Below are 24,031 nucleotides of genomic sequence, written 5' to 3' on the forward strand. Positions count from 1 at the left end.
TGTGGATTGTTTCAAATCAAAAGCTTGTAGGCCTATGTCCGCAATTTGGGCAGCGCACTTGGCAATAGGCCTAGCTGATTATTGAGTCGCGGCTGTCAGTAAAAAGCATCTAAAATACGTGTGAAGATAATGGGTCTGGAGTATTATTTTTGATGTTGAGACAAGAAGAAGGGGAGGGGTGAGTGGAATAGATACAGGAACGTCCCTCTCCAGAATGGCTCAGCCGTCACCAGACAGTTCTTGCCCATTCACTGTTTCGTTGTGTGAATTGTTTGCCCTTAGGTATTTGTTATATTATTCCCCATTACAAATGTCACCAGTAGTAAATGTACCTTTAATCCCCGTAATTTGATTACATTAATTTATGTTATGTTAACGCATGTATTAATTACAGTAATTTACCATTCTCAGAGTGGAAAGGTTGTTTCAGAGTTCACAACCTGCTACACTTGTGAGTAAAAACTGTTGGTTTATTTCATAACCATCATTCATTTTTTCATAGTCTTTTGTTTGGAGTGCTCCATGTGAGCGTTGAGCATGCGTGTGGTTTCTCTGTCCTGATAATGTTGAGGTAGCGCGCATGCCTGAGCACTCATAGAAGTACGTGGCCTGCTGCGCGGAAATGTAGGAAATATTTCTTTTTACATCCATTGCGAATGATAATATATTTAAACTATAGTTCCTCACAGTAAGCTATTTGAAAAATCTTTCCAACAATCTCCCCATCAAAAATCACAATTTCTCGGTGAGAAAGAGCAATGGAAGTTATAGGCCTACTGCTGCGTTGGCCTATACACTATGATGAATTTATTTTGGCGCCAATGGATCAAGGTGTATCAATGTGTCCATATGGCAGAGGCTGGTGATCTCTCATTAGTTGACTTAATTAAAATGATGAACATCTAAAAGTTTAGATTTTTATGATTAACCACATGACAATGATTGAGAAACGAAACATTATTATTGAAATGAAACTGTTCTGTGAAAATGTGCATATGAAAATCATAACTGGCAGAACAGTAGAAATGGTAGGATCAATTGTAAGCTTGCCCAAACTTGAAATTCACGAGCCGCCTATGAAGTCTTTATAAAATAATTGCCCCCACATTTCCATGGTCGGATTCTATCTATAGGCTACTTTGAAGCAAGGTTAGACATGCTTCATAATACGATATAAAACATTCAAGCTTCAAACAATTAAATATGTTTTCAAAATGCATACTGCCTCCAGCTGACATTGTAAAGTGGTGGGTGACGCGCTGATAGCCGGTTTCCTGCACCTGAATGGTGAATGGGAGGCGCGCTTCAATTACCGGTTGAGAAATAAAAATAGTAGCTCTTTTTAATCATGCACCAAAAGTGTTTTTAACACAAGATTGCAATTGTTGCGCAATGAATGGGCTTACAACAGCGCATGTTTTACTCCAGCAGAAACCAGCTGAGGGGCTGCAGGAGAAATCCCGCTCAAAATAGGCTGTGCAAGTGTGATAGTTGTGTTGGATAAATAAGATACACAGCATGGTCGAAAGTATGTGGACACCCCTTCAAATTAGTGGATTCGGCTATTCCAGTCACACCCGTTGCTGACAGGTGTATAAAATCGAGCACACAGCCATGCAATCTCCATAGACAAACATTGGCAGTAGAATGGCCCGTTCTGAAAAGCTCAGTGACTTTCAACGTGGCACTGTCATAGGATGCCACCTTTCCAACAAGTAAGTTCGTCAAATTTCTGCCCTGCTAGAGCTGCCTCGGTCAACTGTAAGTGCTGTTATTGTGAAGTGGAAACGTCTAAGAGCAACAACGGCTCAGCCGCTCAGTGGTAGGCCACACAAGCTCACAGAACGGGACCACCGAGCACCGAAGTGCGTAGCGCGTAAAAATTGTCTGTCCTCGGTTGCAACACTCACTACCGAGTTCCAAACTGCCTCCAGAAGCAACATCAGCACAATAACTGTTCGTCGGGAGCATCATGAAATGGGTTTTGTTGGCCGAGCAGCCGCACACAAGTCTAAGATCACCATGCGCAATGCCAAGCGTTGGCTGGAGTGGTGTAAAGCTCCCCGCCATTGGACTCTGGAGCAGTGTAAAAGTGTGATGAATCACGCTTTACCATCTGGCAGTCCGACTGACAAATCTGGGTTTGGTGGATGCCAGGAGAACGCTACCTGCCCCAATGCATAGTGCCAACTGTAAAGTTTGGGAGAGGAGGAATAATGGTCTGGGGCTGTTTTTCATGGTTCGGGCTAGGCCCCTTAGTTCCAGTGAAGGGAAATCTTAACACTACAGCATACAGTGACATTCTAGACGATTCTGTGCTTCCAACAAGGCCCTCTCCTGTTTCAGCATGACAATGCCCCTGTGCACAAAGTGAGGTCTATACAGAAATGGTTTGTCTAGATCGGTGTGGAAAAACTTGACTGGCCTGCACAGAGCCCTGACCTCAACCCCATCGAACACCTTTGGGATGTATTGGAATGCCGACTGCGAGTCAGGCCTAATCGCCCAACATCAGTGCCCGACCTCACTAATGCTCTTGTGGCTGAATGGAAGCAAATCCCCACAGCAATGTTCCAACATCTAGTGGAAAGCCTTCCCAGAAGAGTGGAGGCTGTTATAGCAGCAAAGGGGGGGACCAACTCCATATTAATGCCCATGATTTTGGAATGAGATGTTCGATGATAAGGTGTCCACATACTTTTGATGATTAATGAAAATACACACAGGCCAATTTATTCCACTAAATTATGCAAATTACCCTATAGAACGATAAGCATGACGGTCAAATGTATTTCCATCAATTAATAAAAAGCATTATTTTGCAATTGGATTTGTTTTCTCCGAGTGGCGCAGTGGTCTAAGGCACTGCATCGCAGTGCTAGCTGTGCCACTAGAGATCCTGGTTCGAATCCAGGCTCTGTCGTAGCCGGCCGCAACCGGGAGACCAATGGGGCGGCACACAATTGGCCCAGCGTCGTCCAGGGTAGGGTGGCCGGCAGGGAGGTAGCTCAGTTGGTAGAGCATGGCGTTTGCAATGCCAGGGTTGTGGGTTCGTTTCCCACGGGGGGCCAGTATGAAAAAAAGTAAAATAAATGTATGCACTAACTGTAAGTCGCTCTGGATAAGAGCGTCTGCTAAATGACGTAAATGTAATGTAAATGTCATTTTGGCCGGCACTGTAGAGCCCTGCTGTGTGTGTGTGTGTGTGTGTGTGTATGTTAAAGACAGACCCCTGGGTGAGCCCTAGGGGTCTCAGTGTGAGTGTTACATCTTTAGACGTAGTGTGGTTCTGGAGGGGTCTTTCCCCTGAAATGGACCCTGACATCTCTGACGGCTACATAAGCGGGGCTCTGGTCAAAAGTAGTGCACTATATTGGGAATAGGGTGCCATTTTGGACGCACCCAGACACTGAGCCACCAGCCCTCAGGGATGGAACCCAATGGAACACAATAGTAGACAGTTAGGCCTATGCTTTCAGCAGTAGTAGTACAGGCCAATGCATTCATTTTTTGTATAAGATTGAATTGTATTATTTTAAACAATACAAAACATACACCTACAAACGACATCACACAAAGATCAACTACATCACACCTGCTCAGACCCACGTGCTCACACCCCCATTTCCAGCGCCGTATCACCCTCCACCACATGGCCTCAAAATGCACCATTTTGTTAGGCCAATGCATTCATAAACCATGTAAAATGTCTCATGTGGCTGTTATAATGGCTTTATGAATGTGCCTACAACAAACTCTTATCATGTTTTCGGTGTTATGCTAGCCTATGTCCCAAAGCAAGTAGCCTTTAGCCTAGGTTCCATTCCCATGGTTGTTTCACCACATACTTTAAGCAGCTGGTTTAAAATCACTAGCATTTAGATAAGTCTAAATATAAAAAACGCCCTAAGCGCCAACCGTGTGCGAGTGAGTGAGTGAGTGAGTGAGTGACATTAAAGTGTTTTCCTTCTAGAGCAAGTTTCACACAGAAGCCAACATTGTGTACCACAAGCAGCTGTTGTCAGCAATGATGAGGTTCTCATATCTCAAAATACAATCAGGGGAAAACAGTTTGGAAAGCAAACGGCTATTGCTGTAAAGAGAAGACAATGTAAAGACTAATCTTTTATAGTTATGAAAAATCTCTACTTCATTGAGCGAACAGTTTAGCCTATCTTATTGGCACCAGCGGAGAGCATCGGCCATATCCCCGGTGAGTGGGAATATTCACTCTTTATCATTGTTGGGTCAGTGCCACATCAAAGTTAGTTTTTGGACAATAATTTCCTCCTCCAGGTTAGATGGATGTCATATTAAAGGCTATTTGGGTCTCCCCCTTCTCGTAGGCCTATTATATGGATGAGACAATGTTGTTTTTATTGATCTGTTTTGTCAGTCAGCTGAGTAGGCTACCCTGTAATTTTTGTCATATTAAAAAAGATTCTGCTAATGTTTCCAGTCATATAAAGTGTAGTATAATTGCATTAAATGTGTTAATAAAAGGCTAAATTTTTCCCGTGCAAAGAAAGGAGAAGAAATGTATCTGATAGAGCCTATAACCTAGTCCTACTCTACGCCACTATGTGCTCAGACATCCATTGAACTGTCTTTTTTGCGAAAAGTGATTGAGTTATATTAATAGCATAAATTATGACTATCCAATCTACTCATCACATTAGGAATAGTAGGCTTTCTTACATCAGTCTGCAAATGCGATGATGCATGGAATGCTTTATTGTAAAAGGTGAATTAGCTTCCCCAACTTGAAACTCATACACCGCATATGGCACCGACTGCGGGGCACTGACCTCGGGTCCTCTTCCTGCATTTCAACACATGTTGCCATGGTGCAGAGAGAAACATGTGCTGTTTTATAACCCTATTCTACACATTTTGTCATGAGGCTAAGAGAAAATGTTGTAGTTTAAAGCTAATTTCATGCAATTCTACACATTTTACTATCATATGCCACCAGAAGGACCAAGCTATCACCCATAGGAGACACCCTGAGACTGTACCACTACAGGTACTGCAGCCTCCCCATATAACTACAGTACGTGAGGGTACTACCGTCTCTGTCAGGGGGTCTGGCTCTTTGTGGCGCAGCAGGTAGTGAGCAGCTTACCCTGGCACTGCAGGGGTTACTGGTTCAAATCCTGCTCAGGCTGTTCCCTCTCATCAGCTTTGAGATGCTGCAGCTCAGTGTGTAGGCTAGTATCAGAAATACTTCACTGTTAGACAACCTGTGGGTAGGCTAGTATCAGAAAGACTTCACTGTTAGACAACCTGTGGGTAGACTAGTATCAAATATACTTCACTGTTAGACAACCTGTGGGTAGACTAGTATCAAATATACTTCACTGTTAGACAACCTGTGGGTAGACTAGTATCAGAAAGACTTCACTGTTACACAACCTGTGAGTAGGCTAGTATCAGAAATACTTCACTGTTAGACAACCTGTGGGTAGGCTAGTATCAGAAATACTTCACTGTTAGACAACCTGTGAGTAGGCTAGTATCAGAAATACTTCACTGTTAGACAACCTGTGGGTAGGCTAGTATCAGAAATACTTCACTGTTAGACAACCTGTGGGTAGGCTAGTATCAGAAATACTTCACTGTTAGGCAACCTGTGGGTAGGCTAGTATCAGAAATACTTCACTGTTAGACAACCTGTGGGTAGGCTAGTATCAGAAATACTTCACTGTTAGACAACCTGTGGGTAGGCTAGTATCAGAAATACTTCACTGTTAGGCAACCTGTGGGTAGGCTAGTATCAGAAATACTTCACTGTTAGACAACCTGTGGGTAGGCTAGTATCAGAAATACTTCACTGTTAGGCAACCTGTGGGTAGGCTAGTATCAGAAATACTTCACTGTTAGACAACCTGTGGGTAGGCTAGTATCATAAATACTTCACTGTTAGACAACCTGTGGGTAGGCTAGTATCAGAAATACTTCACTGTTAGGCAACCTGTGGGTAGGCTAGTATCAGAAATACTTCACTGTTAGACAACCTGTGGGTAGGCTAGTATCATAAATACTTCACTGTTAGACAACCTGTGGGTAGGCTAGTATCAGAAATACTTCACTGTTAGACAACCTGTGGGTAGGCTAGTATCAGAAATACTTCACTGTTAGACAACCTGTGGGTAGACTAGTATCAGAAATACTTCACTGTTAGACAACCTGTGGGTAGACTAGTATCAGAAATACTTCACTGTTAGACAACCTGTGGGTAGGCTAGTATCATAAATACTTCACTGTTAGACAACCTGTGGGTAGGCTAGTATCAGAAATACTTCACTGTTAGACAACCTGTGGGTAGACTAGTATCAGAAATACTTCACTGTTAGGCAACCTGTGGGTAGGCTAGTATCAGAAATACTTCACTGTTAGGCTAGCTGTGGGTAGGCTAGTATCAGAAATACTTCACTGTTAGGCTAGCTGTGTGTGAGAGTTAAGGCCAAAAGCCAATCAGGCTACTGTCAGCAGATGGTCAATTCTTACAGGTCATCATATCCATATAATAGGCCTACTTCTAATGTGACTTCTATGATCATATCATTATTGTACTTCAGATAGCCTGCTACTCTGTTACACAATCATACAGAGAACAGTTCCATATGCTCACTCACAGAGAGATAAGCAATTTATTATACAAACACAGGCTAAAAAAAGGAATTTCAAGGCAGAGAATGCAAACATCACTCATGCATTAATCAATAGACCAAAGTAACTTCCTCTCTGTCGGGCTGGCTGCAAACCAGGATAGTCAGACAGGACACTAATACACCTTTCAAACCAAGACGTTTTTCTGCTAACTTTAGCATCTCGCCAACTTTTTGTCAACTTTTCTTTATTAGAAAGGTACTGCCGGCAACGAAGCTACAGCTTTTATTTCTGTCAACCGACCTAGCCATGATTGCGGTAAAGTTCTGCCTACGGCTTAGTACTGTATATGCGTAATGGTGAGGCAGAATTGGAATGCACTAAGCTCTTGATGGTTGCTAGGCAGCGCCCTTTACTACTATAGATGCTGTAAAGGTGCCAATAGAACGCAGACCGTTCCATTGACCAGACTGGTGCACATTCAACAAATTGGATCTAACAAAGTGGATATTCGTCAAATCTATCATGATTTATGTATTGTAATAGGCCCACAATGTGTTACTTAAGGCCGATTTGGATATATTGTTTTGGTTGAGTTCGATTGACCTCTTGACCTCTACCGCATCTATCCTCCTGTCCTGGCAGTTCTAAACTTTGCGAGGCATGTCACTTTACCGATCTCTTTGCATAGGCTAGCCCACCACATGCACTGTTATCTTAACCACAACTGGATGGATCCATAAAGAATTACTGTGGGAATAAATATCACTGAATTATGAAATACTGGAATAAAGTAGGCTAATGCAATTGAAGGCATCAAATTGTTGCTTCCTGAAACTCCTAAAGTCATCCAATTGTTATAATACATTTGAAGCAATAGCCTAACTGCGTGTGGTTAACTATTTCAGCACCGTTTCACGCTGCTTTGAAACAAGCGTGGGGTCATATTTTTATTTTCACTGAGTCTCCGTTTGGATATTGGTTAGGCTACAATGAGGCTGTGGAAATGTTAGCTAAGTTGAGATGAGTGCTGCTCATGATCATCTTGTCTAGTTGGCTCATTTATTATCACTGTTCAGAACATTTTGCCGGCATGTTATGCATCTTAACAAGCAGATTATTTTTTTCTTCACTTGACCCCGGACCAAAAGCCTGTGTCTTAATCAATCAATGTGATTTTGTTTCACTGAATCTCTCCGTCTGTATAAAGAATGGTTAATTCTCTGGCTGGGAAACAAGTGGAGGTGGTATATCTCTATTTGTTTGCTCATCTATCACTGATCAGAAACATTTAGCATGCAATAATGTAGCCTAAATCAAGAGTAGGCCTATTATTTTGCTTGATCGCGTATAGGCAACTCCAAAAGCCTGCAGAGGTTGTGAAATATGAACAAGGACTCACATGAAAATAGAATTGCTATTATTTTCTATGGGTATCATGATGAAGATAAGACCCTACGCTGCTCCCTAACAAAGTGGAGAGATGGTAGGAAAGAGATGAAATGTGGATTAAAAAAGCATGGGCTTGGGCTCAGTTTCAAAATATCACCTTTTTTTTTTTTATATGACAGCAGTTCCACACTTTCCCTTGACACAAGTTGTGTGGGAAGAATATTCTTTGTATTTTATTCTGTTACATTCCATTATATTCTTACTCTTAAATGTGTGTGTGTGTGTTGACTGTGATCGGGTTGGTGTGTCTTGTCTGTTTAATGAACTAAATAAACTATTGATTTCATTTGGAGGGCCTGTTTGTAAGGGGGTCACATAAACATCACCCCAAAAAAAATTACAGGCAAAATCCTATAAATCCGATGTGAAAGCACCATTAAAAAATGACAACATTGCAAGTGGGAGGGGGTATTTTTGATGGTGACCAACATCAAATGAGAAAATGCACACTGACTAACTACTATATTTCCAAATGACTTTCATATTATTCAGATGGATAGTAGATGGGATAGTAAATGCGATATGATGCATGCAGAATAACACGCAATTTATTTGCTCTGAAAGGACGCCAGCTAGCTTTCTACGTCACGGCCTGCACAGCTGATGCTAGCTTAACAGCCGCTCGAGCTAATGATCCATGAAACGCACTGACGCCAAATGTTAGCTACTGCTCACAACACACACAGACACACACACCAAGCCCTAGCCCCGGGATAGGTGTGGCGTTTCAATCATCACAGAATTCAATGTATAGTTTGGATGCTGGAAAGAAAGAAAACTGCATTATTATCAATGTGCGATGTTACATATGAGATTGCGTAAAAACATAAAAGGAATTCCCCTGTCGACCCTTGCAACACGCAGCATCATAAGTCATTTGACAGGCTTCCCGTCTTAGGAGCAAAGTAAATAAACAGAACGTTATTTCTGGCTCTATATCCTCCGCGAACAGTGTAGGATAACCTTGAAACTCCACTGTTAGCTAGTTAGCTGGCTAATGCCGACCGTTAATGTCAGGGCGAATGAATGATGTGGTGGATAACATCGCCGATTGGCAGCCTCACAGACCTGACTCACTAACGTTACCCGCGAATATATCGCCGCACTTCATGCAGCCGACTCTATCTGAATCTTGTTAGTGTTCTGTCTGTGCATGGCTAGCCAAGATGCTAGCTAACGCTGGTTAGTTAGCAAGAATGCTATCGCTGACAGCTAGGTAGCTAATCATCTTCTCCCACACAGCGTCAGATCAGTGCAATATCAAAATAAAACCTACCGTGAAAGGAATGTCGTTGACGCTCCCCACAGAATAGCAGCAGTCACCGGGGTTCACAGCTCCCGTTAGCACCTGGTGGAGATGCATTTTCCGCTTGTTTTAGCTTCAGCAGATGCCTGGATATTTAATTATTTACGACAGCGACTCGTCCACCCTCTGTTTCTCCATCTAACGTTAGCTCGCCACTGCTGCTGGGAATTCCATCTGTCTGTAGTCGGTCTGCCAGCGGTGTGTTTTGTTTCTCCGAATCTCCACTAAAACGCCGTGGAGGATAATCTTTAGTCGGTTTGAATCAAACAGCAGGTTGTCCTGCTGTGTACATGTATGTAAAATAGGCCGTCAGTGTCAACACACACAGAGTCGGGATTGTTACAGGCAGCGCTTCGCTGAAGGAAGAATATCTGCAGCGAACCTGACATGCGCGTTCACGGCGATCCGAAGGCACGACTGCATGACCATAGAAATATAATGTCTAGATTGTGAACGAGACGAACGTATACAGTTATATTTTCTAATTGTCGAAATATTTAAACTTATTAAATTAGCTTATCTGTAAATATGTCAAAATGTCTGAAAAAATATTTCATGGCAAATTTCCCATTCGGTCAGAGACAATATACCCCCTCTAGTTTATAATTTCTATGTTGATGACGCTCCAGGTTTGGGGAGCAAGCACCAGTGTGACGAATACGCAGGCGTTCATTGATCTTTCAGACATACGTGGGGTTTGGGAAAAATGCTTGATATCGATGGTGTGCTGTCAATCAGTATAAGAGCTGGTCGAAACAGTTGGTCGAAACAGAGTCAATTATTAACAGTGTTAAAACAATTCCAACAGCCGCTGTCATGTCTTGCTATGTGTCTCAGTCATAACAGCGGGTGGTTAGGGAATCCCAACCCCCTACAAGAGAAGGATTTTGGTGCATTCTGGAGCATATGACATGACTGCATATTAGTGCTTGCAAAGGTCCATTGCTGAACAAAAATATAAACGCAACAATTTCAAAGATTTTACAGTTCATATGAGGAAATCAGTAAATTGAAATAAATTCATTAGGCCCTAATCTATGGATTTCACATGACTGGGAATACAGATATGCATCTGTTGGTCACAGATACCTTTAAAAAAAAAAGGTAGGGACCTGGATCAGAAAGCCAGTCAGTATCTGGTATGACCCCCATTTGCCTCATGCAGCAAGACACGTCGATTCAGAGCATCTCAAACATGCTCAATGGGTGACATGTCTGATGAGTATGCAGGCCATGGAAGAACTGGGGCATTTTCAGCTTTCAGGAATTGTGTAAAGATCCTTGGGACATTATCATGCTGAAACATGAGGTGATGGCGGCAGATGAATGGCACGACAATGGGCCTCAGGATCTCGTCACGGTATCTCTGTGCATTCAAATTTCTATCAATAAAATGCAATTGTGTTTGTTCTCTGTAGCTTATGCCTGCCGATACCATAACCCCACTGTCACCATGGGGCACTCTGTTCACAACGTTGACATCAGCAAACTGCTTGCCCACACAACCTGCCATCTGCCCGGTACAGTTGAAACCGGGATTCATCCGTGAAGAGAACACTTCTCCAGCATGCCAGCGGCCATCAAAGGTGAGCATTTGCCCACTGAAGTCGGTTATGACGCCGAACTGCAGTCAGGTCAAGACCCTGGTGAGGACAACTAGCACGCAAATGAGCTTCCCTGAGACGGTTTCTGACAGTTTGTGCAGAAATTCTTTGGTTGTGCAAACCCACAGTGTCATCAGCTGTCCGGGTGGCTGGTCTCAGACGATCCACCAGGTGAAGATGCCGGATATGGAGGTCCTGGGCTGGCGTGGTTACACGTGGTCTGCGGTTGTGAGGCCGGTTGGACGTACTGCAGAATTCTCTAAAACGATGTTGGAGGTGGTTTATTGTAGAGAAATTAACATTAAAGTCTCTGACAACAGCTTTGGTGGACATTTCTGCAGTCATCATGCTAATTGCACGCTCCCTCAAAACGTATGACATCTGTAGCATTGTGTTGTGTGACAAAACTGCACATTTTAGAGTGGCCTTTTATTGTCCCCAGCACAAGTTGCACCAGTGTAATGATCATGCTGTTTAATCAGCTTCTTGATATGCCACACCTGTCAGGTGGATGGATTATCTTGGGAAAGGAGAAATTCTCACTAACAGTGATGTAAACAAGTTTGTGCACAACATTTGAGAGAAATAAGCTTTTTGTGCATATGCACAATTTCGGGAATCTTTTATTTCAGTTCATGGAACATGGAACCAACACTTTACATGTTGCGTTTATATTTTTTGTTCAGTATAGTAAGATGCTTTTTTGAATGAAAGGCCCTACCTAGATTGTTTTTCTATGTTGTCTTTTTGGGTGTGGTAATGAAGCACTGGGTTTTTGGGTGGAGTAATGAAGCACTAGGTTTTTGGGTGGAGTAATGAAGCACTGGGTTTTTGGGTGTAGTAATGAAGCACTGGGTTTTTGGGTGGAGTAATGAAGCACTGGGTTTTTGGGTGGAGTAATGAAGCACTGGGTTTTTGGGTGGAGTAATGAAGCACTGGGTTTTTGGGTGGAGTAATGAAGCACTGGGTTTTTGGGTGGAGTAATGAAGCACTGGGTTTTTGGGTGGAGTAATGAAGAACTGGGTTTTTGGGTGGAGTAATGAAGCACTGGGTTTCTGGGTGTGGTAATGAAGCACTGGGTTTTTGGGTGGAGTAATGAAGCACTGGGTTTTTGTGTGGAGTAATGAAGCACTGGGTTTTTGGGTGGAGTAATGAAGCACTGGGTTTTTGGGTGGAGTAATGAAGCACTGGGTTTTGGGTGTAGTAATGAAGCACTGGGTTTTTGGGTGTGGTAATGAAGAACTGGGTTTTTGGGTGGAGTAATGAAGCACTGGGTTTTTGGGTGTGGTAATGAAGCACTGGGTTTTTGGGTGGAGTAATGAAGCACTGGGTTTTTGGGTGTGGTAATGAAGCACTGGGTTTTTGGGTGGAGTAATGAAGCACTGGGTTTTTGGGTGTAGTAATGAAGCACTGGGTTTTTGGGTGGAGTAATGAAGCACTGGGTTTTTGGGTGTAGTAATGAAGCACTGGGTTTTTGGATGGAGTAATGAAGCACTGGGTTTTTGGGTGGAGTAATGAAGCACTGGGTTTTTGGGTGGAGTAATGAAGCACTGGGTTTTTGGGTGTAGTAATGAAGCACTGGGTTTTTGGGTGGAGTAATGAAGCACTGGGTTTTTGGGTGGAGTAATGAAGCACTGGGTTTTTGGGTGTGGTAATGAAGCACTGGGTTTTTGGGTGGAGTAATGAAGCACTGGGTTTTTGGGTGTAGTAATGAAGCACTGGGTTTTTGGGTGGAGTAATGAAGCACTGGGTTTTTGGGTGGAGTAATGAAGCACTGGGTTTTTGGGTGTAGTAATGAAGCACTGGGTTTTTGGGTGGAGTAATGAAGCACTGGGTTTTTGGGTGGAGTAATGAAGCACTGGGTTTTTGGGTGTAGTAATGAAGCACTGGGTTTTTGGGTGGAGTAATGAAGCACTGGGTTTTTGGGTGTGGTAATGAAGCACTGGGTTTCTGGGTGTAGTAATGAAGCACTGGGTTTTTGGGTGGAGTAATGAAGCACTGGGTTTTTGGGTGGAGTAATGAAGCACTGGGTTTTTGGGTGGAGTAATGAAGCACTGGGTTTTGGGGTGTGGTAATGAAGCACTGTGTTTTTGGGTGGAGTAATGAAGCACTGGGTTTTTGGGTGGAGTAATGAAGCACTGGGTTTTTGGGTGTGGTAATGAAGCACTGGGAAGCAACTATATTCTTTGTGCAGAGCTCTCATTTCTTTATCTAGATGTAAATACTTAGAATATGTGACGACAAGGATTTCATAATTCATAAATAGCCTAGAGTAGACAAGTAGGCCTACATCATTGAACAAGAGTCGCATATCTATATCATCTATGGATCTGCATTGAACTTGATCTGATTGAGACATTTATTCTGTGCTGTTACAAATGTGTAGCTAATACACTAGCAGTATTCACAGAACGAGAATTAGATTATATTTCTATAGTGGTATTACTGTAGCTATGTGATACATAAAGGATATTGTTCCTTCAGATCAGGCAGAGGAGGCTTAGTGAGTCAGACAGTCAGGCCTGCAGTCAGAGGGCTGAGGGCTACATCTCAATAGTCTGCTGCAGCTTCCTCTCATGTTCTTCTCTCCTCTCTGGTCTCTTTTCCTCTGCACTATCAAATATAAAATACCTTCATCTGAAGAACTCAGAGCTGAATACAAATGTGGAATCTTTATTTGATCACCCTGTTGCAGAAGAACTTTCCTGCAATGCAACGTTAAGATCCTACATCTGTAGGTGAAAACTAATTTATCATGAGTATCCATCGTTGTGCTTCCTTCCGCCTGTTTTCTTCTTCAGATTTGTGGATAAGTGCAGATAAAAGAGAGGAGAAGAAGACAGGAAGCCACTAACACACAGGGTCAGCTAGCAGTAGTGACACACTCCTGACAACAAACAAGGCATTGTGTGAGTGTGTGTGTGTGTGTGTGTGTGTGTGTGTGTGTGTGTGTGTGTGTGTGTGTGTGTGTGTGTGTGTGTGTGTGCTATCATCAGTCCTGCCAACGGCTGCTGATGCCTGATGACACAGTATTGCGCTTGTCCTGAGAGAGCATGACACACACACACACACACACTGCCCTGTTTGTTGTCAAGTGTGTCACTACTGCTAGCTGGCCCTGTGTGTTAGTGGCTTCGCACACACAAACACACACACACAGACGTAAACACTACCAAAAACAATGGCATTACTTACGCATCATGTGCAGTGAATCTTCCATAGGACCAGGACTGAGGTGTGACTACTCTAAAGTATAGGACTCCTTACTGTCTAGAAGTTATCCCTATATTCTGAATTACCATCCTAATGTCGGGCGTACAGTACACGACTTTCAAAATCCTAACATCCCTTAGCCTCATACTTTAAACAACCGTCTTTCCTGTAGTTTTTTGTCTTGCCAACATACTGTAGTGGTGCGCACATTTAACGATGTGGTGCAGACAGGGGTCAAACACTACAAGATTCCTTACTTGCTCGTGATTATTCTCCATATCATATCATGTTATGATACCCTCAGGCTCTGAGAATATCTGTTTGCAGACGGCCTCTTGGCCACAACATGAGCAAGAGGACAACTCTCACTAATTACAACACACACAAACACACTCACCAACCTCTCCAAGGGGTGAGTCTCAATAGTCTAATGTAGCATACTCGCCTCCTTTCCTTGCATCTGCACCTCCCTGCTTTTCATCTAGCCTGTGTTTTCAGATTGGTGCAGATAAAGGAGAGGAGATGAAGAGGAAACCACTTCAGACTATTGAGACACAGCCCTTGGCTTCATCACAGACCGAGAGTACATCTGGCCAAGAGGGATGACATTGCTGCTTCCTATAGGCTGCTCTCTGAGAGATACCAGGGCTGGGGAGACAGACAGGGGCTGCTCTCTGAGAGATACCAGGGCTGGGGAGACAGACAGGGGCTGCTCTCTGAGAGATACCAGGGCTGGGGAGACAGACAGGGGTTGCTCTCTGAGAGATACCAGGGCTGGGGAGACAGACAGGGGTTGCTCTCTGAGAGATACCAGGGCTGGGGAGACAGACAGGGGTTGCTCTCTGAGAGATACCAGGGCTGGGGAGACAGACAGGGGTTGCTCTCTGAGAGATACCAGGGCTGGGGAGACAGACAGGGGTTGCTCTCTGAGAGATACCAGGGCTGGGGAGACAGACAGGGGCTACTCAGATGGAAGGTGTGTTTTCTGGCCTGCAAATTGATTTTGACGAACAAATCAGTAAAAAAAACAAAGCTATGCAGTCTTCCGCTGAATTTCGAAATCCCAAGAATCTGAAAATGTTTGCCCACTCCTGGTCTAAAGTAGAAAACTCACCAGACAGGTTGTCTGTCTGTACAGTAAGGGGCCATTTGATCGCCGTTCTCTTGCTGTTGGCGCAGTGTGATATAGGGACCACCCTGCCGGTGGGCGACTGACGGACATCATTTTCGCCAGTTTTTAAATGTAGAATTCTATTCAGCGCTACAATTGGTATCGAGGACCTAATGATAGGTAGTGTGAGATTGGTTTGGGATCAGACCGAGAAAGTGCATCCAACCAATCCACTCCTGTGTGTGTGTGTGTGTGTGTGTGTGTCCATCCTCTTCCCCTGTGAGCAGATGTGGAAAGCAGGGCAGCCGGCGGCTCAAAGTCATGTGACCAGCCAGCGTGCCCCAGTTAGGAAGTACAGAATGCTCTCAGTGTGTAAATGGGAGTGTGTCTGTTTTGTCTGTGTGTGCAGTGAATGAGAGAGGGAGAGAGTCAGCGAGAGTGAGTGTGTGTCTGTCCTTTGAGACAGGCAGACAGACAGACAGACAGATGGAAATACAGAGAAAGCATTTGTGTGCTGTGAGAGGGAGAGAGAGATAGAAAGAAAGAGAGAGAGCATGTGTCTGTGATTTGAGAGGTAGAAAGAGAGAGAGAGAGAGAGAGAGAGAGAGAGAGAGAGAGAGAGAGAGAGAGAGAGAGAGAGAGAGAGAGCGGTACAGAAAGCACATGATGTGTGCATGTTTACAAACTCCTTCCAGTCAGACAGTCAAGACTATACATACTTTGCACCATGACTATGCACATTCACCAACACACTATGATATACTGTTATATTACATAATTATATACACCAATATATACATTTCATATCATAGAGTTTTAAAATTGTATATAAAAAATTCCTATTGTTCTACATTGAGCAGGGTGACAGGCTCTGTAGGCCCACAAATGGTGGTTGTACTATTATAGGTCAGTCAATGGGTCTTCAGTTGTGATAAATACCCTTTTATGATTCATCTCTCCATTTACTCTCTGTTCATCACCCATCTGTGGTCTGTGCATGTGCCATTCCACTCACACACCTGTACACACACACACACGCTCACACACACACACACACACACTCTCTCTCTCTCTGCTCCTATTCTGCGTACACTCCCATATACTCACACAGATCTATGTGTCTGCAGAGAACCTGGAAGACTGATGACAGTCCTGTTAAATCAGCAGGACTGATATGTCAGATAAAGAACATTTACATTTACATTTTAGTCATTTAGCAGACGCTCTTATCCAGAGCGACTTACAGTTAGTGAGTGCATACATTTAACAGCAATGATACTGGGTTATTCATTTGTGTGTGTGTGTGTGTACAGGTGTATGAGTGTGTGTGTGCGCAAGTGTATGAGTTTATTTATTTATTTTTTATTTAACCTTTATTTAACAAGGTAAGCCAGTTGAGAACTAGTTCTCATTTACAACTGCGACCTGGCCAAGATAAAGCAAAGCAGTGCGATAAAAACAACAACACAGAGTTACATATGGGGTAAACAAAACATAAAGTCAAAAATACAACAGAAAATATATATACAGTGTGTGCGAATGTAGTAAATTATGGAGGTAAGGCAATAAATAGGCCATAGTGCAAAATAGTTACAATTTCGTATTAACACTGGAATGATAGATGTGCAAAAGATGATGTGCAAATAGAGATATTGGGGTGCAAATTAGCCAAATAAATAACAATATGGGGATGAGGTTGTTGGATGGGCTAATTACAGATGGGCTGTGTACAGGTTCAGTGATCGGTAAGCTGCTCTGACAACTGACGCCTAAAGTTAGTGAGGGAGATAAGAGTCTCCAGCTTCAGAGATTTTTGCAGTTCGTTCCAGTCATTGGCAGCAGAGAACTGGAAGGAATTGCGGCCAAAGGAGGTGTTGGCTTTGTGGATGACCAGTGAGATATACCTGCTGGAGCGCAGACTACGGGTGGTGTTGCTATGGTGACCAGTGAGCTAAAATAAGACAGGGATTTGCCTAGCAGTGATTTATAGATTACCTGGAGCCAGTGGGTTTGGCGACGAATATGTAGTGAGGGCCAGCCAACAAGAGCGTACAGGTCACAATGGTGGGAAGTATATGGGGCTTTGGTGACAAAACGGATGGCACTGTGATTGACTAAATCCAATTTGCTGAGTAGAGTGTTGGAGGCTATTTTGTAAATGACATCGCCGAAGTCAAGGATCGGTAGGATAGTCAGTTTTACAAGGGCATGTTTGGTAGCATGAGTGAAGGAGGCTTTGTAGAGGTGGATCCAAGCGTCACCAGCAGCAAGAGCAACATCATTGATATACACAGAGAATAGAGTCGGCCCGAGAATTGAACACTGTGGCACCCCCATAGAGACTGCCAAAGGTCCAGACAACAGGCCCTCCGATTTGACACATTGAACTCTATCTGAGAAGTAGTTGGTAAACCAGGCGAGGCAGTCATTTGAGAAACCAAGGCTATTTAGTCTGCCAATAAGAATGCTGTGGTTGACAGAGTCGAAAGCCTTGGCCAGGTCGATGAAGACGGCTGCGCAGTACTGTCTTTTATCGATCGCGGTTATAATATCGTTTAGGACCTTGAACGTGGCTGAGGTGCACCCATGTCCAGCTCGGAAACCGGATTGCATACCGGAGAAGGTATGGTGGGATTCGAAATGGTCGGTGATCTGTTTGTTAACTTGGCTTTCAAAAACTTTCAAAAGGCAGGGCAGGATGGATATAGGTCTGTAACAGTTTGGATCTAGAGTGTCACCCCCTTTGAAGAGGGGGATGACCGCGGCAGCTTTCCAATCTCTGGGGATCTCAGACGTTACGAAAGAGAGGTTGAACAGGCTAATAATAGGGGTTGCGACAATTTCGGCGGCTTATTTTAGAAAGAAAGGGTCCAGATTGTCTAGCCCATCTGATTTGTAGGGGTCCAGATTTTCTGCTCTTTCAGAACATCAGCTGTCTGAATTTGTGTAAAGGAGAAGCGGGGGGGGGGGGCATGGGCAAGTTGCAGCGGAGTGTGCAGAGCTGGTGGCGGGGTAGTGGTAGCCAGGTGGAAAGCATGGCCAGCCGTAGCAGAATGCTTGTTGAAATTCTCGATTATTGTAGATTTATCGGTTGTGACAGTGTTTCCTAGCCTCAGTGCAGTGGGCAGCTGGGAGGAGGTGCTTTTATTCTCCATGGACTTTACAGTGTCCCAAAACTTTTTGGAGTTACTGCTACAGGATGCAAATTTCTGTTTGAAAAAGCTAGCCTTTGCTTTCCTAACTGATTGTGTATATTGGTTCCTGACTTCCCTGAAAAGTTGCATATCGCGGGGGCTGTTCGATGCTAATGCAGTACGCCACAGGATGTTTTTGTGCTGGTCAAGGGCAGTCAAGTCTGAGGAGAACCAGGGGCTATATCTGTTCTTAGTTCTGAATTTTTTGAATGGGTCATGCTTATTTAAGATTGAGAGGAAAGCACTTTTAAAGAACAACCAGGCATCCTCTACTGACGGAATGAGGTCAATATCCATCCAGGATACCCGGGCCAGGTCAATTAGAAAGGCCTGCTCGCTAAAGTGTTTTAGGGAGCGTTTGACAGTGATGAGGGGTGGTCGTTTGACCGCGGACCCATTACGGACGCAGGCAATAAGGCAGTGGTCGCTGAGATCCTGGTTGAAGACAGCGGAGGTGTATTTAGAGGGTAAATTTGTCAGGATGATATCTATGAGGGTGCCCATGTTTACAGATTTTGGGTTGTACCTGGTAGGTTTGTTGATAATGTGTGAGAGATTGAGGGCATCTAGTTTAGATTGTAGGTTGGCCGGGGTGTTAAGCTTATCCCAGTTTAGGTCACCAAGCAGTACGAACTCTGAGGATAGATGGGGGGCAATCAGTTCACATATGGTGTCCAGGGCACAGCACGGGGCTGAAGGGGGTCTGTAGCAAGTGGCAACACTGAGAGACTTATTTCTGGAAAGGTGGATTTTTAGAAGTAGAAGCTCAAACTGTTTGGGCACAGAGGGGGTGGGGTTGCAATCTACTGTAGAGATAGCCTGCAGAGGTCTATCATACTATTTTATAAGATTATTTCATTCATTCAGATCTAGGATGTGTTATTTTAGTGTTCCCTTAATTTTTTTGAGCAGTGTACTTTTGATGCGTAAATACATTTAATATCAGGTACTTTTAAGACTTTTACTCTAGTAGTAAGTTGTGGTCCTCTGTAGCTCAGCTGGTAGAGCACGGCGCTTGTAATGCCAAGGTAGTGGGTTCGATCCCCGGGACCACCCATACACAAAAATGTATGCACGCATGACTGTAAGTCGCTTTGGATAAAAGCGTCTGCTAAATGGCATATTATTATTATTATTATAGTATTCTAATGGGGGACTTTTCTTGAGTCATTTTTCAGCAAGGTATCTTTACTTTTACTCAAGTATGGCTTTTGGGTACTTTTTTAAACACTGCTAATACCTGTGCCTTCTCAACATGTCACTGGGTCTCGATGATAGTCTTTGCGTGTGTAAATGTGAAATGGCTTGCTTAGTTAAAGTGCTCAACACTGTATGTTAATGCCACCTGCTGGTCAGGAGAAGACACAGCAGTCTTTCTCAGGCCAGTCAACTGTGTGGGGTTGTGAGAAATGTGCAAAATATGATAATATTTAAACACGTCAATATTAAGTAATTTATAATAAGCAAACGAATTGTCAATGCTTGATTTAAATATTTTCTTCAAAATGATCTAAAATCACAAACTTTTCAAATATGGTTCAGGTTTCAGCCAATAGATGGGGCCATTGTACTATAATAGGTCTTCCAAGCAGTAGAACATTATTCAGAAAGCAGTTTGGACCCTCTCTGACATCTCTAGCTGTCATACTAAAAGTATGTAACTACACACCATTTTAGAGGACGGACAGTTTGATACTCCTGTTCCAATTGTTTCTAAAGATTTCTAAAGTCAGATGCAATAATCACATTTAGTTTTATTTCATGTTTTAAAGTGTTATAGAAACAATTTGTATTATTGTATTCCATGAAACAATGTGCCATAACCACTGTTTGATGTACAGTGTAGGCCAAGCTTATGTAACCTGTTAAATATTTTATTGTTCTGATAAAGTTCTGGTTGAAAAATACCACTGAACTGTTTAATTTGTTTACCTAAAATACTGTGTAAAGTGACAATGAATGACAGTCATACAGTACATGTTGGCTATATTCTGTAGTTTTCAGGAGATTAAGGGGGTTTCAGTATACTGTAGGTCTCTCACTAGGCCTGAATTGTATGGGGAAACATGTTTTCTAAGGTGACTACATCTTACACCACTTACAAATAGCGCTAAATGGCAATGATATATCTGTAGAAGTAAAGAAATATACACAATATAATTCTTGAAAGTTTGTATTAAATTTTTTACCTCTAAGCAACCAGCCAGCTTCCACATACAGCCTATTCCTGTTTGACAATGGGTTCTATTTTGCAGAGGTTGAAAACATGAACACAGGGCCTAGTTCACATCGCTACAACATACAGTGGGGAAAAAAAGTATTTAGTCAGCCACCAATTGTGCAAGTTCTCCCACTTAAAAAGATGAGAGAGGCCTGTAATTTTCATCATAGGTACACGTCAACTATGACAGACAAATTGAGAAAAAAAATCCAGAAAATCACATTGTAGGATTTTTAATGAATGTATTTGCAAATTATGGTGGAAAATAAGTATTTGGTCACCTACAAACAAGCAAGATTTCTGGCTCTCACAGACCTGTAACTTCTTCTTTAAGAGGCTCCTCTGTCCTCCACTCGATACCTGTATTAATGGCACCTGTTTGAACTTGTTATCAGTATAAAAGACACCTGTCCACAACCTCAAACAGTCACACTCCAAACTCCACTATGGCCAAGACCAAAGAGCTGTCAAAGGACACCAGAAACAAAATTGTAGACCTGCACCAGGCTGGGAAGACTGAATCTGCAATAGGTAAACAACTTGGGTTGAATAAATCAACTGTGGGAGCAATTATTAGGAAATGGAAGACATACAAGACCACTGATAATCTCCCTCGATCTGGGGCTCCACGCAAGATCTCACCCTGTGGGGTCAAAATGATCACAAGAACGGTGAGCAAAAATCCCAGAACCACACGGGGGGACCTAGTGAATGACCTGCAGAGAGCTGGGACCAAAGTAACAAAGCCTACCATCAGTAACACACTACGCCGCCAGGGACTCAAATCCTGCAGTGCCAGACGTGTCCCCCTGCTTAAGCCAGTACATGTCCAGGCCCGTCTGAAGTTTGCTAGAGTGCATTTGGATGATCCAGAAGAGGATTGGGAGAATGTCATATGGTCAGATGAAACCAAAATATAACTTTTTGGTAAAAACTCAACTCGTCGTGTTTGGAGGACAAAGAATGCTGAGTTGCATCCAAAGAACACCATACCTACTGTGAAGCATGGGGGTGGAAACATCATGCTTTGGGGCTGTTTTTCTGCAAAGGGACCAGAACGACTGATCCGTGTAAAGGAAAGAATGAATGGGGCCATGTATCGTGAGATTTTGAGTGAAAACCTCCTTCCATCAGCAAGGGCATTGAAGATGAAACGTGGCTGGGTCTTTCAGCATGACAATGATCCCAAACACACCACCCGGGCAACGGAGGAGTGGCTTCGTAAGAAGCATTTCAAGGTCCTGGAGTGGCCTAGCCAGTCTCCAGATCTCAACCCCATAGAAAATCTTTGGAGGGAGTTGAAAGTCTGTGTTGCCCAGCGACAGCCCCAAAACATCACTGCTCTAGAGGAGATCTGCATGGAGGAATGGGCTAAAATACCAGCAACAGTGTGTGAAAACCTTGCGAAGACTTACAGAAAACGTTTGACCTGTGTCATTGCAACAAAGGGTATATAACAAAGTATTGAGAAACTTTTGTTATTGACCAAATACTTATTTTCCACCATAATTTGCAAATAAATTCATAAAAAATCATACAATGTGATTTTCTGGATTTTTTCCCCTCATTTTGTCTGTCATAGTTGACGTGTACCTATGATGAAAATTACAGGCCTCTCTCAACTTTTTAAGTGGGAGAACTTGCACAATTGGTGGCTGACTAAATACTTTTTTCCCCACTGTATGTTTTATGTGATCAGGTAAGACGGCAGGGTCCCTCTTTAAACTAACTACAACTTATAAAAGCTTTCTATAACATACATAAAGTCTTTAAGCACTACATAGATGATTCACAAGTCATCTATGAGCTTATGTCATGCTCTATAAAGGGTGACATAACACCTCACTATAGGGTCCATTCCCAAACGTGACATAACATTTTCTCAATAAAAAACAAATGTGCTTTATAAATAGTGACAATGCAGGATTACTAAGACGCAATGCTATGTGAAACTACTGATAGATAGAGCCATATATTGTACTCTACTGTGCATTCAGACCCCTTGACTTTTTCCACATTTTGTTACGTTACCGCCTTATTCTAAAACGGATTAAATACATTTATTTCCTCATCAATCTACACACAATACCCCATAATTACAAAGCAAAAACATTTTTTTTGATTATTTAGTAAATGTATAGAAAATTAACAAATACCTTATTTACACTACCAGTCAAAAGTTTGGACACCTACTCATTCAAGGGTTTTAATTTATTTTTACTATTTTTTACATTGTAGAAAAATTGTGAAGACATCAAAACTATGAAATAACACATGGAATCATGTAGTAACCAAAAAAGTGTTAAACAAATCAAAGTATATTTTATATTTGAGATTCTTCAAAGCAGCCACCCTTTGCCTTGATGACTGCTTTGCACACTCTTGGCATTCTCTCAACCAACTTCATGAGGTAGTCACCTGGAATGCATTTCAATTAACAGGTGTGCCTTCTTAAAAGTTAATTAGTGGAATTTCTTTCCTTAATGCGTTTGAGCCAATCAGTTGTGTTGTGACAAGGTAGGGGTGGTATACAGAAGATAGACGTATTTGGTAAAAGTCCATATTATGGCAAGAACAGCTCAAATAAGCAAAGAGAAACGACAGTCCGTAATTACTTGAAGGTCAGTCAATACGGAACATTTCAAGAACTTTGAAAGTTTCTTCAAGTGCAGTCGCAAAAACCATCAAGCGCTATGATGAAACTGGCTCTCATGAGGACCGCCACAGGAATGGAAGACCCAGAGTTACCTCTGCTGCAGAGGATAAGTTCATTAGAGTTACCAGCCTCAGAAATTGCAGCCCAAATAAATCCTTCACAGAGTTCAAGTAACAGACACATATCAACATCAACTGTTCAGAGGGGACTGTGTGAATCAGGCCTTCATGGTTGAATTGCTGCAAAGAAACCAATACTGAAGGACACCAATAATAAGAAGAGACCTGCTTGGGCCAAGAAACACGAGCAATGGACATTACACCGGTGGACATTTGTGGGAACTCTTTCAAGACTGTTGGAAAAGCATTCCAGGTGAAGCTGATTGAGAGAATGCCAAGAGTGTGCAAAGCTGTCATCAAGGCAAAGGGGGGCTATTTGAAGAATCTCAAATATAAAATATATTTTGATTTGTTTAACCCTTTTTTGGTTACTACATGAGTCCATATGTGTTATTTCATGGTTTTGATGTCTTCACTATTATTCTACAATGTAAAAATAAAGAAAAAACCTTGAATGAGTAGGTGTGTCCAAACTTTTGACTGGTATTGTACATAAGTATTCAGACCCTTTACTCAGTACTTTGTTGAAGCACCTTTGGCAGC

General features: G+C 42.7%; 1 protein-coding gene across 1 annotated transcript in view; it reads right to left on the reverse strand.

The window, feature by feature from the left end:
- The window catches only part of LOC311111387 (dmX-like protein 2), an 84,639-nt gene extending 74,926 nt beyond the window's left edge, over window positions 1-9,713 (reverse strand). The window contains 1 exon segment of the mRNA XM_084154104.1: window positions 9,341-9,713. Coding sequence (XP_084010230.1) covers window positions 9,341-9,427 — 87 coding nt within the window. The 5' untranslated portion in view covers window positions 9,428-9,713.
- Window positions 9,714-24,031: the final 14,318 nt, after the last annotated feature.

Source organism: Coregonus lavaretus (genome assembly GCF_964263955.1).
Source record: "Coregonus lavaretus genome assembly, chromosome: 37".
NCBI lineage: Eukaryota > Metazoa > Chordata > Actinopteri > Salmoniformes > Salmonidae > Coregonus > Coregonus lavaretus.